The 15,988-nt window shown below is 60.9% G+C and overlaps 1 protein-coding gene across 5 annotated transcripts in view; it reads right to left on the bottom strand.

Annotated features, from left to right (window-relative positions):
• PARVB (parvin beta) overlaps nucleotides 1-15,988 on the bottom strand; it is a 103,345-nt gene that overhangs the window by 12,862 nt on the left and 74,495 nt on the right. For all 5 annotated transcript variants that reach the window (XM_049626495.1, XM_049626494.1, XM_049626497.1 and 2 more), the window contains exons 5-9: nucleotides 14,649-14,789; nucleotides 12,966-13,081; nucleotides 10,056-10,114; nucleotides 7,644-7,663; nucleotides 1,899-1,960 (exon numbers count right to left, since the gene is read on the bottom strand). In XM_049626495.1, coding sequence (XP_049482452.1) covers nucleotides 1,899-1,960; nucleotides 7,644-7,663; nucleotides 10,056-10,114; nucleotides 12,966-13,081; nucleotides 14,649-14,789 — 398 coding nt within the window. The remainder of the gene's footprint in view (nucleotides 1-1,898; nucleotides 1,961-7,643; nucleotides 7,664-10,055; nucleotides 10,115-12,965; nucleotides 13,082-14,648; nucleotides 14,790-15,988) is intronic.

Genomic DNA, 15,988 nt, shown 5'->3' with positions numbered 1-15,988 from the left:
GGGGGGGGGGGGGGGGGGGGGGCACCTGGAAAGCCTGTGGCAGGATTCTCCCTACACAGCTGGTGGAGGCGACAAGAGAAATCAAGAGCCAGAGCGAAGCATGTGAAAGACGTGAAGGTCTGCTGGGCACAGAGGCAGGCGTGTGGACCGCCCCCCCCCCGCCGGACCCCCGAGGATGCCAGAGGAGGGAGCCTTTGAGTGGGCGGGGGGGAGGGGGCAGGCCGGATGGGAGATGGGAGCGGGGGGGTGGGCAGAGCAGGCACCCAGGCCGCGAACACTCCGAGGTCTTCAGGCTGCAGCTGGATGTGACGGGATGGAAGAGAGCAGGAGGGGTGACCCCGGAGAGGGGGGCAGGGTCTCCCGGCTTTTATTCTGGGGTACGGGCAGCCTCTAACACGGCCACTCTCGATGTGGGGGTGGGGAAGGGCCGGGCTGGAAGCAGGAAGCTGTCAGCTGTCAGGCAGATAAAAGGATTTGGTCTTGGTCATCACTGGGGTCCCCAGGGCCCCAAACCATGTCCTTTCAAAGAATGAATCAATGGCCTATCTACTGAAAGTCGAACCTTATGCCACATCGTACTCAGCGATAGCTGATACGCTTCGTGCTAGGCCTCTGCTGGACCGGATTATATTCTGCTCTCACAGAGCCCCGGAGAGGGGAGTCCTGCCTTGGCCCTGACAGACGGGGAAACTGAGGTACGGGTTATCGCCTGCCTCAGGTCACGCAGTTGATAGATGGGGCAGCCAGATTTGAATCTCCCTGTGCATCCAGACGGTTCTGTCAGGGTTGCTGGGGGCCAGGTGTGGCAGGGGGAGGGGGGAGGGGCACTGCTCTGAGGCCCCAAGGCAGGCCACTCGTGACCCAAGGATGCTAAGAAGGCTCCGACCCAGAAGGACCACTGGGATGGTTGTGCCAGCCTTTTGCAAAGTGCTTCCAAGAACTCATAATCTCATGGTCCCAGGCTGGACCGGCATTTTCCAAAAGTGGGCTCCATAGGAATTTAATTTAATGTATTTAACAAAATAAATGGATCAACAGATGTCACTATCGACAAACAAGTTTGGAAAATGCTTCCTACCAAGCCCCCTCTTGGAGAATTCCAATGCACGGCAGCATATCAAAGGCCCTGAGAAGTCCTGCATTAAGAAACCTGTTCTCTCTCCCCCAGGTCAAGGGCAGAAACGATTGCCCCTTGGATTTCACAGGAAGGCGGAAAGCGCATCCACCCTCCCGCTGCCTCCTCGAGGGAGGAGTCTGCAGGCGCTCAGAGAACTCCAGTGGGCTGGGTCTCGATTCCTTCTGGGCGAGAACAATCCCTCCTGGCGGATCCCCCTGGAAGCTCATCATTCCCTGGCCCCTGACTCCAGTCTCGGTTCGCACGGTTTGTTCCATATCCAGGGTCTTACGCGCAGGCTGCCTGGGCTGGGGGCGGGGCGGGGAGGGGGCCTGTCCTCGCGCTCCTGCGTGGGGTGGGGGACATGGGCCAAGTGCACGCACAGAGCAGCTCGGCCGGCAAAGGCCTGCCTGCTTACCGGGCAGGTTGGGAATACAGCTTCATGGCAACGAGGCCTGCAAGAGCCAGCAGGTGGACATGCTTGAAAACATTCCCACGTTGAGAAAGAGCCCCGAGTCGGAACGAGGCGCCACACTGGCACTGGCGGGATAATTCACCCGACAGGAGCGGGCGGGGCGGGCAGGAAGACGCCCGGGGAGCGGAGATGTTGAGTTAAAGGTGCTAATTTTATGCACTGTAGTTACGTTTTTGCCTATAATTACACTTCAATCCACGTGGCAAACATTTCAGAGATTGCAAACGTGTTCCCACCTTCTTCCCAGCACCGAGTTCACGCTGTAAAAAAGCCTGGAGACAGAGGGAAAGAGCCCAGACCAGAGCCTACCTTCTTCACCACGCTGAGCTTGTCCGGGGCGTGGTCGAACAGGGTGTCGAAGGCGTCCCGCTCTGCGTGGACAGGCGAAGGGGAAGAGACACAGGGTGGGGTTCATGGAAACGCACGGGCCGCCCATCCCCGGGGACCGGGCGGCTTCGGAGCCCGCCTCCCGGGGATGTCCCACCCCCCTGACTCTCTCTCACCCGCCTAGAATCCCCCTCATTCCCACCAGAGCCCGAGGGCAGGCGCAGATGAGGGACAAAATCAAGGAAAAGATGCTTCCTCTAAGTCACTTTCTGTCTTGCAACATGGAACTCACGGGCGGCACTTGAACACCCGCCCCCATCACATCCTCAGACTCCAGGACTCCTTGTCTGCCTCTCTCTCCCCCCACTCGCCACGCGCACCAGTAAATCTCGCTGGAGCCTCTGAGCGCGTCTCCCCACCAGCCCGGCTACCAGCCCCACGCCTGCCCCACCGCCCTCACGTGGCGGCGGCCTCCTCCTTACCTGGCCTCCCTCCTCTACTCCCAGCCCTCCGATCCCTGCTCCTAGCAGGTGCAGCGAGCCTTTTAAAGGGTAGACTGGGTCATTTCTTGCCCCTCCCGTTCCCTGCCCTGACCGAAACTCTCCAACAGCTTCTTGTCGCTCGCTCCCTCTCCCGTGCCCCACGGGATCCAGCAGGCACAGTCACCCCTCCCCACCCAACACACGCACCCTCCCTGGCTTCCAGGCCGCTCCTCCATCATAGGCCCACCACAGGGCCTTTGCACCCGCTGTCCACCTGCCATACTTCCTTCAGGTTGCTCTCAGATATCACTCCCCCGGAGAGCCTTCCACGACCATCCACATCTAGAAGAGGGCCCCACACCCGCTCTCTGTCCTCCGACCCTCGTGGGCTGCCTGTAACACTCGATCACTACTTGAAAGGACGTCTAATGTTTACGTGTCTGCTGGATATTATCTGCTGGACTCTCAACTCCTTGCTGGCTGAAACACCTTTCTCGCTTGTTCCCTGCACTGCCTCAGAGCAAATGAACCAACCAGGAGACCCGGCTCCAGAATCCCTCCCCAGCAATTCTTTGGGGGGGTGTCCCCCTCCGCGGGGACATCTGCAGGGCCTGAGGCAGCCTATTCCCACCCACTTGCCTTCTTCCAGGAGAGCCCTAACCCGCTCTGCTACTCAAGAGCCCAGCCATGCCCTCCACATCAACACAGAATCCATCTGACGTAAGGCCACTGGAGGCCAGGTCACCATGGCTCTCAATGGATGAGAGGGAGCAGGGCGGGCTGGGGGCCAGGTGCCTGGTTCTAGCCTGTTGCTGCCATGGCAGGGGCCTCATGGAGGCAGGATGGAGCCCGCTGCACCAGGCAGGGAGACTGAGGCCTCAGAGTGGATGCGGGGCTGTGGGGGTTCCCTGGCAGGGTAGAGGGGGAAAGGGAGGAGGGCATCTGGAAGGCCCTGGGGCCCCGACTTCTGTCTTCTAGGAGCCAGCTGTTCCCTGAAGGTGCCTGGGGCAACATATGCTCAGAGGACCCCAGCCAGCAGAGAGGCCCTCTATTACTAGCACTGGCTTGGGGGCAAACCCCAGCGCGGCGTTCTGGGGGCTGGGGAGCCCAGCCGGATCAGGTGGGGTGGGAGCAGGAAGTCTCCACTGCCTGTCTGGAGATGGCCGGGAGCCCAGAACCAGAGCTGACCCAGGACCAGCTTCAGGACTGCCCGGCCTGACCCACGGAGGGGGAGAGAGGGAGAAATCAGAAGGCAGGCCGACACCCAAGCTGGCCAGAGAACCAGGTCTCCTGGGGGAGGCGGCCCAGTCCTTCCCCCCCGGTCTGGCCCCAAGAGGAAAGCGCTCCAAGTCCAAGGCCGAGGGTGCCGGGAGGCAACTCGCAGCCCAGCCCAGCCCAGGTAGTGACCCCCTCGGCCTCGGGGGTGGGGAGAGGGAAGGTGGGAGGCGAGGAGGAAGGGAGAGATGGAAGGGCTTGTGTGTGCACGTGAGAGTATGTTGTGTACATGAGCACCCATGGGGGGGGGGTGGCGCGTGTGCTTGGGGAGAGGGCCACCCAGTTTCGCCTGCCTAAAAGCCACCAGCAACCAGAGGGCCCGGCCTTGCAGAGGCCCCTCCTCCAGCTCTTCTGTGAAGGCGGCCGGACGTTATTTTTCTAATCCCTTAAATCAGATTAGGCTCAATACCACAGCCTGCTAAGGAGGGGAAGAGAAAAGCTACATCTTTACAAAGCAAAATACAAACTTTAAATGCAGCTTGAGAAGAACCCTGGGAGCAGAGCGGAGCCTGACGTCAGCCGCGTATATTTAGCTGGGCCACCGCTGGGCTCACGGAGCGAAGGCGTGCAGGGGCGCCACGGGAGGGTGCGGAGGCCTGCCGCCCCTGAGCCACCCCTACCTGCACCGGGGGCACAGGGGCGACACCACACAGCACGGCCGGGCCAGCCTCCGCTGCACCCCTGAGGGAAGCCTGGCCTCGGGAATGAAAATAGATCCCGTTTCAAATCCCGGACGCCCGACTTCAAAGTCCCCGGACTTTGGGCAAGTTGCTTCCTTCCTACCCGTTTCCTCCTCCGTAAAGTGGGAGTGACGATAGTCCCTACCTCACCTCACGGCTGGAGTAGGAATGAAACAGAGAACAGAGGGACAAGCCCACTGCCTCAGGGCCCCAGCTGCCCTTTCTGCCCCACCCCAGCCTCATGTCCCTCTGCAGACTCTGGGGACAGTCACAGAGGTAAAGCCCTGGGAGGGGCACAGGCTGGGTGGAGGCAGACGGGGAAACTGAGGTATAGCACAAAGAGAGCGGGAACCCATAAGGAGCCAGAAAGGACACAGAGAGAGGCCAAGTCAACCAGGACACGCCCCTGTCTGTCCTCCCCCCACCCCGCCCCCCCGTGACCCGGCACACAGGCTAAGGGGTCACAGTATCACCTGATGCTCTCCTCGCTCCCCCCTTGGTGTTATCGGCCTGGTCCCTGGAGGCCCCCAGGGACAGAGGGCCAGGGGCCTGAGGGAGGCCCCACACAGGAGCCTTGAGGTCGAGCGCGGGTTTGCTGGGACAAGAGGAGGGGGAAGGGCATTCCAGACAGAGGGAACAGAAAGCACAAAGAAGCACAAGAAAGCCAGGGCGGGGTGCAGACAGCGTGGCCTGGGAAGGAGGCTCAGAGGGACTGGGTCCGGCAGGGCGAGGAGCCCCAGAGGGTGGTGACCGGGAGGGGCACAGGTGGCTCGGTCGGGCTGCAGTGGGGGGGAAGGGGGGGGCTCTGTCGGCAGGAAGCGGGGGATGTGAGGAGGAGATGGGGGTAGAGGAGAGCTGCTCCCCTGTCCCAAAGCCCAGGGCAGGGGAGGGGCTGCCGCGGAGGAGAGGCAGCCCGCAAGCCTGTTGCTATGGAGACCAAGCAGCAGCTCCCAGCTCCTCTGGGGAGAAGGGCCTCCCAGCCCACCTCAGCCAGGACAGTGGTGACTCACCAAAGGGGGCCCTGGCGGGGGGGGGGGGGGGGGGGGGGGGAGGGCGACCCCCTTCCTTCCCGAGCTCAGGGCGCCCAGGTGAAAAACAAGTGCTGAACAGGACCCCCCCTCCCCCCCTGCAAAGCCCAGCGGGCAGACATTAGCCAAGGAGGGTCCACCTGGTATTCTGGAAGCTCCCGGCAGGTCTGCAGCCCAGGGCTGGAGGCTGCAGGGGGATGCACGCTGAGGACGACACAGCTCCAGCCCACAGGATGCTTATAGTTCAAGAGGCCTCGTGTGAAGGCACAGAAGGAGGGCGCCGAGGGCTCCCGGAGTCTGACAGGTAGTGGCAGCTCCCTGGGAGCACCAGCGAGGGGAGCGAAGAGACAGGCTGGGTGGGGGCAGGGCAGTCAGGGAGGGCCTCCTGGGTAGGAGCTGGGGAGTGAGCCGTGGGGGAATCCAGGGGGAGAGCATTCCAAGAGGGCACTGCAAGAGCTGGAGGGTGGGGGTGGGGGGGCGTGACAGGAGGCAGAAAGGCCGGGGGAGGGAGGAGGCCAGAGAGGAGGCGAGGGGTGTGCGAAGGGGTGGTCTGAGAGGGTCTGGGGGCCACTTCGAGGGCTGTGGCTTTAGCTTAAGCCAAGGTGGGTGTTAAGGAGGAGAGTGAGGGGTTGGGGGGGCGCTTTAGGAAGTATGACTCCAGCTCGAGGGGTGAGCCAGGGACCAGGACCCGGGGGGGAAGGAGAGTCAGACCTCGGTGGGCCAAGGGCTGTCGGGGACCCCGAGGGTCCCACGGGAGAAGAGCCAGCGGAGGCCCAGCTGCGGCCGAGGTTGCCATCTGGGTACCCAGGGGACCTCGGAGCTTGCGCCAGCAGAAGCCGGAGCTGGGGGCGGAACTAACAGCCTGTCCCCCGCTAATAGCCTGCGTGCACTTCCTAAGCAGGGCGAGCCTATAAAGTAGCAACGACTCCACCAGCTTCTCGTGGTTCCGCGGCCCCTGAAGGCTCACACGCCCCCCGTGTCCACCGGCACAGCAGCCGGGTCCAGTTTTCATACTGTGACACCTGGCCCTTTCCCAAGGCATCACGGTCCTGCACCCCATTTGCGCCATTGGCAGGGTCGCGGGGGCTTCTCGGCCGGGCTCCCACCCCCTCTGCCGAGCAGACTCTCCCCAGGGCCCCCAAACCTCCAACTGGGCCCCCGCCAAACAGGGACGTGACAACGTGCAGAAAATCAAAGACACTTAACAACGGTCTGAAGGGCCCGCTCTTATCGCCTCTATACCTCCCCAGTTCCACGGAGGTCTGAGCCCACACAGGAGTGACAGGGAGGTGACACAAGGGTACACTGTGTCCCCCGCCCAGGCAGCGGGGGCCAAGCTGCCGTGACACGTGTCCGCCCCAGGTGCCCTCGCTGGCCCTGTGGGCTGAGCTCCTCTCACTGTCGCCCTGCTGCCCTCAGCACCGGAGGGTTTCCTTTTCTCTCCCTTCCTTTAAAAAATAATAAAGACATTTAAAAAGGACTGAACTGCTTACTTCAAAAAAAAAAAAAAAAAAAAAAAAAAAAACAGCAAAGACTGGGATTTTCCCCAGGGCAGCTTAAGGCCTACTGAAGAAAGCTTGAGGACGTAACAGCTCCAGGCTCTGAGCTGTCAGCACAGAGCCCGACCCGGGGCTCGAACTCACGAGCCGTGAGATCATGTCCGGGGCCAAAGTCGGACGCTTAACCCGCGAAGCCCCCCAGGCGCCCCTCCACTTTTCCTTCTAACAGCTGTGCTCCCTGGAGAACGTGCGATTTGGGGGTGGAGGGCTTTCTGTTTTGAAATCTTCCCCAAAGCAAGGAGCTTCACTCAGTCGGCCTCTGGCTGCGGCTGAGAAGAAGCTGGGGGCCTCCCACCCCTGAGGGTTCGAACGCCGCCCCAAGCTGTCCTTGTATCTGCCACCTCTTGCTGAGATGAAGACAGGGTCATGCCATGCTTCCGGAGGGGAGGGGACAGCTCTCCGGGAACGGCCACTGGAAACGCCCCCCGTCCCAGAGAGCACCTGCCACATCCCAGACACCCCCCTCCCCCCGCCAGCCCCCTTTCACACGCCACCCCCACCGCGCTCTTATCCCACGGGCCGGTGGCATCTCGGAGAAGCAGACAGACCCCAGGGGGATCCACACACTCTCCCTCGGAGACCCAGCGCTGCCGACGGGAGGAAACCCCACCGGGTCCTGCCGGCCCTGCCCCCTGCGTGAGCTTCCCGTCACCGCCCCAAAGTGCCCGCGACCCGGGGCCTCCCCACCCCCACGCTTACTTACCAAAGCGACCCATCATCATCCTGCAAACAGAACAGAGAGGGAGCCGTCAGAGGGGTCGCTCAGAACGCGACGTGAGGAGGCCACGATGGAGGGAACGCAGAAGTCGCAGCCCCCGCTGCCCCGCCGAGGGGCTTTTTATAAAGAGGTAAATCCCGTTTCGACAGAGTCTCTGCCCCTCTAATTACAAAGGGCAGGTGCTCGGGTAGATTTCTAAATGTCGGCACAAGATCGGCAGCAAACGGCCACCTTTCTTCAAACCATCCCTTCGATGCCATTTGCCATTGATGGGAAGTTGCATCATGGCAGCGGTTAATAGAGAGAACGCTTCAGCAGAAAACGGGTCTCCTGGGGCCGCTGAACCATAAGCTTTAACGCGCAAGGGTCACCCTGCAGGGAGCAAGCACGCCTCTCGTTCAGGGAGTCACGGAAGAATCCTGAAGAAGCGCAGGCTGGGCCCCGATTCCTGCCTGCAGACGCTGAAGCCACAAGGCACAGAGGCTGGTCCCTCCAGCACGCAGGCCCTCCCCCTGCATCGACCTTCCGGAGAGGCACGGAGGTCCTTATTTCGTCCCCAAGTCCCTCCACGCTCAAGTCCTTTGGCCCTGTCTTACTTAACAAACATTCTCTTGAGCAGTTACTAGGCGCAAGCCATGGAAATAAAGAAATAATCACCCCATACCAATAAATGCCATGGCCCTGCCCTCATAAACCCCCATTTCAACACGGCCCATGGGTACCCGTGGGCACTAAAAGGAAGCCAGCCACTCCTCTGGGCGACCGCGGAGGGCTTCCCGGAGGAGGTGAGCTCAGCGTGGCCTCTAGAAAAAGAAATGGGAAGAAAGGTAGGAAGCCCAGCCCCGTGAGGACGAGGGACAGATGGAAGGACAGAGGCCTGCCACCCAGGCAGCCCCAACCCCCCTGACTAGATGAGGACCTGCCCAGTCTGATCCAGCACTGTCAGCAAGTACGGTGCCTGGTGTTTTAAGCCACTTGGTTTCGGGGTGGCTTGCTACCCAATTGTGGATAACTCAGATGCCACCCCCCTCCTCACTCCCCTCAAGCTGCCTTCCTGCGGCTCCCAAACAGGCCAGGCTGCTTGCCATAGGCCCACCAGAGGTGCCAGGCTGGGCACCACGGCCCTTGGCCCAGGTCTCCCCTCTCCCCCTCCCCCCCGCTGCCACGGGCTTGGAACAGACACGCCGCACATCAGGCCACACATCAGGCCTCCGGGCAGCGACTCCCCAATTCGCCAGCCCCCATGCCGGGAGTGGTTTCCTGGGTCAGCCTCAAGTTTTGAGAGACCGTCCGTGAATTCGTGACACAGTAATTAATCACTCCGTGAACAGAGCGGGAGGGTTCACCGAGAAGATCAATCTCGACTGTTCTGTTTCATCTGAGACAGGGTTGGTCGAGAGGCACAAACGCAAGTGAATTTTAAAGATCCTTCACGGGGTGTCGTGGGGGCTCCTAAAAGCCACATGCAAAATTTACCATTCGATTTGCTACTTTGAATAGATTTTGAAGCCTTTTAGACTTCTTAAAAATTGCCCTCTGGCTTTCTCTAAGAGGCGAGAGACAGCTCGGCACTCTCTCAAAGGCAAGTTCTAATTCAGACGTGTGGCTCCCTCTCCGACAGAGCGGATGCAGGGACAAGGGGTCCCTAACCATTCTGAACACCTCCTCCCTCCCGCCCCCTCTCTACATTCTTTAAGATCACCTTCGAAAATAAGGAATAAAAGTCCAAAGGCTTTGGAGAATAACTCTGTTCTCACACAGAAAACTTTGAAGACTTTGGCATACCTACCCTACAAAAGCCCCATGTTTCAAGTTCCCCTTTTCCTTTTCTTCCTCGTAAAGAGATCTTGAATGTGATCAGTTACGTTTTTACTTATTATTCTCTGTGTCTTTACAGAAACGATTTGGGGCAGCCGAAGTACGTTCTAATTCCCGTACCGCACATTATTTATTTTTCTATCTGGGAGAATTCCTCATTTAAATACCAAACCAGGGGCGCCTGGGTGGCTCAGTCAGTTAAGCGTCAGACTTTGGCTCAGGTTGTGGTCTCACGGTTCGTGGGTTCGAGCCCCACGTGGGGCCCTGTGCTGACAGCTCGGAGCCTGGAGCCTGCTTCAGATTCTGTGTCTCCCTCTCTCTGCCCCTGCCCCACTCACGCTCTCTCTCTCAAAAATAAACATTAAAAATGTTTAAATAAATGCCAAACCAAACTGCTATCTTGCCCTTCCTCATGAGAAAAAAAAAATCTTTGACGAAAGCACACGCAGGACATAAAGCTAGGGCAGGGCTTGCATGAAAATCTCATCCTAAGGCTGGCAGCGGGGGTGGCGGGGGGTGTCGCGCAGAAATCAGCCCCCCGCGTACGTGCGGGTCCCCGGCTCCCACAGGCCCACTTACTCGGTGGTTGTGGTCAGCTCTTCCGTGATGTGGCTGGAATGCAGCAGGCCTTCTCGCTTCTGCAAAGCCCAAAACGAACAGATAAATATACAAATACGTGGGCAGGCAGAGGGGACGGGAGGAAGGGCATCACTGGCAGGGTAAGTGAGCCGTGTGCAGATGGCCCTGGGGCCGGGAGTCCGCCTGAGGACAGCATCTGAGCCACGCCCACGGCAGGTGGACTGCAGGTGGCCACAGCGGGTGACCCTTTCAGTGGCTGGAAACTGCCCCCTCCCCTCCCCCCAGGCTCTCCACCTTGCGCTGAGAGCTGGCAGCTATGGGGGTATCAGGGGAAACCCTAGCTCCCGAAGGGATTCCCCGGTGCCGTGCCGCTGGGGGAGTAAGTAGGGGGCACGAGGAACACAACATAGGGAGGTGCACTCGACTGAGGCAGGTGCCCCCCCGCCCAGAAGTCATGTCCATTCGGAACCTCAGAACGTGACCTTGTTTGGAAACTGGGTCTTTGCAGACACAGTTAGTTAGGATGAGGCCATGATGGACTAGGCAGGTCCTAAGTCCAGCATGACTGGAGTCCTTATGAGAGAAAACACACACACACACACACACACACACACACACACACACACACACACGGGCACAGAGGGAAGAGGTCATGTGACGACACAGGCAGAGCCTGGGGGGACACATCTACAAGGCCAGAAATGCCGAGGGCTGCCGGAAGTCACCAGAAGCTGGAAGAGAGAAGGAAGGATCCTCCCCTGGAGGCTTCAGAGAGACTGGGGCCCTGCCAACCCCTTGATTACTAGGACTTCTGGCCTCCGTTACTAACGCGGGCTGCAAGGCTCAGGCTGGTACCGGTTTTCCGAAGCCATCTGACCCCTCCGTTACCCTGGGGAGCTCGGCCTTGACCCGGCAGGTGGAAATGCTCCTTCCTGGCATCAGGCGAGGGTCTGTTGTTTCAAACAGCCAGGTCGCGGTATTTTGTTACATACAGCAGACCCTGGGACGTCACCCTGTGCGTGACAGACTTCTCCGAAAGCCCCACGGGTGTGAAGAGGCAGCAATGGTGGGACTGAAGGGGGTGGTGGTAGGAATGGGGGGCAGCCCGCATGTCACGGGACCGCAAGGTGGAGCTCGGGCGGCCAGCCCACCCAACCACCGCGAGCCCCTACTTGGACCCCTCGAGACACGGGGAGCTCCCTTCCTGCTGGCCAACCCACCATGGACACCTCTTGAGAGCTGAGCTCCCCACCCCTTCCCAGCTCGGCCTCCAGGGAACTCTCAAGCAACCAGCATGGGTGGCCATCAGCGGCCTCAGGGCCTCGGCCTGATTCCCAGGAGACTCAGTCCACCGCGGGAGGTTGGAGACACTTTTCTCGCTCACGCGTCCAATGTGTATTAGGCACTTCCTAGGTGCCAGGCCCAGGGCTGAGTACCGGACACGTGAAGCTGAGTATTTCAAAGGTTTATAGCATCCGCTCAGTTCTATGAGGAACTTGCCACAACTCAGAGAAATCAAATGGTCTCCCAAGGCCATGCTGCTATGTAGTGACTGAGACCCTTGTCCTCATCCCTTCCCTCCATGGACCCCCACATTCCTTGCATCTCCCATCTCAGACCGGATAATCGGACGTGGAGGGACAGGCCCCAGGGCCTGGGAGGCAGGCTTCTGAGGCCTGAGGTCAGTCTGTTCCCGGGACCTCCTCTTGATTCACACCCCTTTGGACGTGGCCCTAAGAATCCTTCCGTAACCCTGGTCAGGCAGGAGGCACCAGCAAGGGCTTGCCCGGGTCAGTAAAACTTTCTAAAAACCCAAGAGATTTTCTTGGACCAAAGTGCGGGCCTGAAAGGAAATACCTTGATTACCGAGCTACACGGCACTCACGGGGCCCCCGAGTCTGACGGACGCGCCCGCGTGTCCTTGGGAAGCCTTTCCCGGCTGGCTGCCGCGAGTGAACGTCCAGGAGAAGGGCAGCAGGGATGGTCTCTGTCTCCATCACCACCACTGACCATAAACATCCCTCCTCGGGAAGCAAGCGGGGCCAGGTGGCAGTGGGTGACCCTCGCCTGATGCCAGAAAGGGGCGTACCTGCCCGGCCGGGTCAAGGCCGAGCTCCGGGGGTAACGGCGGGGTCAGATGGCTTTGGGAGACCGGGGCCGGCCAGAGCCTTGCCGCCCACAGAGAGCGGAGGAGGGCAAGTGTGGAGCTGGGCATCACAAGTGCATAAGCACACAGACGTCCAGGCCCCGGGCGTTAACCTCACGGGTCTCGTGTCCGGAACCCGAGTGTTTTCCACGTTCAGCGTCCCCAACAGCCAGTGCGCACAGTAGGTGCTTCATGCACACTTCACAGGACAAGCGCCGAACACAAAGCCACTTGAGGGGTGTCTCCCCTCAAATGCAGGGGACACGGCAGGAAAGGCCCCTCCTCGGTCAGGAGGGCCCTGGCTCCTGCTTCCACGTCTCCAAGTGAAGCAAGAGAATGAACTCCAAGAGAGAGAGCCGGGGAACAAGGGGGATAACGGGGAAGAGACCTGGAGAAGCTCTAACCGGGGCATCTGTTCATGCCGCTGGACTCAGCCCTCTCCGGTGAGGAGCAAGCTCGTTCAAGAGAACTGAATTCCAGCTACTTGGCTTTGGAGACAGATGAATGTTCTTTTTAAAAAAGCCTGGAAAATTCAACACGCTCATGCCTCTGAATCCGCCTCCCTCTCCAAATCAGGGCCGCTGCTCCCGCTCCAGTCATTTGGACCAAAGCCAGGGTGAGACACACACTGGGTCAGGCGGGGAGGACAGAAGGTGGCCTCTTAGGGGAAGAAGAAAAGGCAGCAGGAGACCTACGGGAGGCAGCTGGCCTGGCGCCCCTCCCGCGACGCCACGGGCAAGCCCACCGCCCCGTCCCATACTCACCCGCACCACCACCACCTGCACGGACACGTGCTCCGGAAGGCGGATCGGGGCCCGGAAGTGCATGGCCAGGGCGACGAGGAGGTGAAGGATGGCCACCAGGTTCTTCCCGTGAATGGCTGGTCGGGGGAGGGAAGAGGGAGCAGCTATAGACCAGGTGAGGCAGGAGCCCGGAGCCCCGGCCCACAAGGCAACGAAGACGTTGCGTCCAAATGAGACCGCGGAGAACAACCATGGAGAAAACAGCGCGGGCCGCGGAAAAACGATGGTGACGAGCACCCTGTGTTTCTGGTTTCTTTCCTGTCGGCTTAAGGTAACATGTGTAACCACTTTCAAGGGCACGGGTCTGGGGGCTTTTGGGGTTTTTTTGAGAGTGAACACAAGCAGAAGAGAGGCGGAGAGAGAGAGGGAGAGACAGACAGCAAGTGGGAAAGGGGCAGACAGAGAGAGAATCCCAAGCAGGCTCCACTCGACGCAAAGCCTGACACGAGGCTCGATCCCACAACTCTGGGATCATGACCTGAGCTGAAATCAAGAGCTGGATGCTTAACTGACTGAGGCACCCAGGCGCCCCCAAAGCAAGGTATTTTTAAAAGGCGTCAACCGGGTAGTGTGAGGAGGAGACAGAACGGGCAGGAGAGCGAAATTAGCACAAGGGAAGGGGAAAGATAGAGCTTTGCTCCAGCCCTCGGGCCCAGCCGTGGTCACAGTCCTGAGCAGGACTTCACGGCTTGCAAAACACTCGATTCCCCCCCACCGACGGCCCCCACGACCCGGGAGGTAGGCTGGGGTCTGTGGCGGGTCTCGATGCCAAGAAACCAGGCGCCAGTCTCCTCACCACAGCCTAGAGCTCATCCCTCCGAAGCACAGGGGCCCCTGGTGGCTGCCGGGGGCGGGGGGGGGGGCCTCTGAGCCGGGCCCTGACTGCCCTGCTGGGGGGCCGGCACCTTCTGGCTTCTCTCTCTTTTCTTTAACGTCTTTTTTAAGTTTATTTATTTTTGAGAGAGAGACAGAGAGTGCACAAGTGGGAGAGGGGCAGAGAGAGAGAGGGAGGCACAGAATCCGAAGCAGGATCCAGGCTCCAAGAGCCCGACGCGGGCTCAAACTCTGGTGAGCTGTGAGATCATGACCTGAGCCGAAGTTGGACGCTTACCCCACTGAGCCCCCCGGGCACCCTGGGGCTTCTCTTGCTTCATTTAACCCTTCACCTTTCAGGCTCCGCCTCTAGGCTGGAAATACCGTGAGGTCACCTGCCTGTGGTGCCAGCACGCTCCGGGACATACCCCGGGGGCCGGCGTGATTCCCTTCCCGAGGACCTGCCACAGTGGGTCACGGGTGAAACAGCCCTTTTGGTGCTGGTGCCGCGGGGACCTGGGGTTGGGTCCCTTCCACGAGCCCCACGGAGCTTCTCCGTCTTTCCCCTCCTTCCTCTGCAGGCCGCCCCTGACGCCCCAGACCAGAAACAACTCCTGTCTCCTCTGAAGCACGGGGGACCAAAGGGTAAGACGGGAGACCTCCTCTCTCACCTAGGAGCTGGCTCCCCAGCGTGGGGACGCTGTCCTGTCCCGGCCGCCTCCCATGGGGCAGCGGCCTGAACGGGCTTGGAAAGCGCAGGCCCAGAAGCCCCAGCGAACGACACCGTGGCGAGCCGAGGGGCCGGGCTCTGTGTCCCCCGGGACTACTCACCGTCGACGGTCCACTGGAGCGCCCAGCCGTGGGGCCGCAGCAGGCCGTGCACGGCTTCCAGCACCGTCTGCAGCTTCTGCCTCTGCCCTACCTCGGACTGCGTCACCTCTGCCACGTTCAGCTTGCAGCCGGCCAGCTTTTCTGCAACAGGAAGGGGCAAGAGCAGGAGGCAGGGCGTCAGGGCCACCCGCTCGCCTGGCCGCAGTGGGGACCCTCCTGTGGCGGGGGGGGGGGGGGGGGGGGGGGGGGGGAACACATCGTCCCCGAGCGGCGGGGAGCCGACAGGACGTGGAGCCCCGCAGCTCCGAGCTTCCTAGTCCTTCCTGGGGGAAGGACGCCGGGACGGAAAGGGGGTGTGGGGTTCGAGGGCACAACCTGGGAATGCTCCGTGCACACAAAGTGGAAAAAGCGACTGGAGGGGAAGCAGGGGGCTGACGTGCAGGGAGGGAGCTGGAGCCCAGGAGGCCGTGCGGTGGCCTCACGGCGGGAAGGGGGCTCCGAGGAAGAACGCAGAGGGTCTCGGATGTGGCCTTCTGCCTCCCCGCGCTCACGGTCCCCTTCTTGTTTCTCTGACATCCGGACGCCGTGTCGGGACCACGAGACGCTCCCAGGTACCGCCGCTACCTCGTCACCCACGGGGAGCGGGGAGCAACCCGGCGGAGCCAGACAAGACCGGCCACCTGGAGGTGGGGGACTGACCCCGAGCCCGGCCTCAGCCACGGGTCCCCTCCACGTCCCCGCCTGCTAAGGCGTGGGTGTCTCCGGACGGGGCTCCTCCGGGAAGCAACAGCAGCGGCACCGCAGGGGCAGAGGCACCTGGGGGCCGGGGGGCGGCTGCCGGCCGTGGCACCGACGGGAGGGGCAGCGTAAAAGCCGTGCAGTCCAGGCTGGTCTCAGTGGTCCCCACAGAGCCCTGGGCTCAGCATTGGCTCTGGAGGCCCCGCTGTTTCAACGTCCTCTCCCCAGGTCCTCTCCTCCCTCGAAGAGAACAAACGCAAGCACTCTGGATGCTCCCTCCAGGATGATGTTATACAGCAATGCCTGCGGGGCTTGGGACATGCCCACCCTCCTCCTCCCTCCCTCCCTCCTCCCTCCCTCCCTCCCCTCCTCCTCCCTTCCTCCCTCCCTTCTTCTTCCTTCCTCCCTTCCTTCCTTCTTCCCTCCCTCCCTCCCTTCCTCCCTCCCTCCTTCTCCCTCCCTTCCTTCCTCCCTCCCTTCCTCCCTCCCTCCCTCCTCCCTCCCTTCCTTCCTTCCTTCCTCCCTCCCTGCTTCCTACCTTCCTCCCTCTCTCCCTTCCTTCCTGCTTTCCTTCCTTCCTTCCTCCCTCCCTTCTTCTTCCT

The sequence above is a fragment of the Panthera uncia genome, chromosome B4 (assembly GCF_023721935.1).
Source record: "Panthera uncia isolate 11264 chromosome B4, Puncia_PCG_1.0, whole genome shotgun sequence".
NCBI classification, from domain to species: Eukaryota; Metazoa; Chordata; class Mammalia; order Carnivora; family Felidae; genus Panthera; species Panthera uncia.
This window is presented reverse-complemented; position numbering and strand designations above follow the sequence as displayed.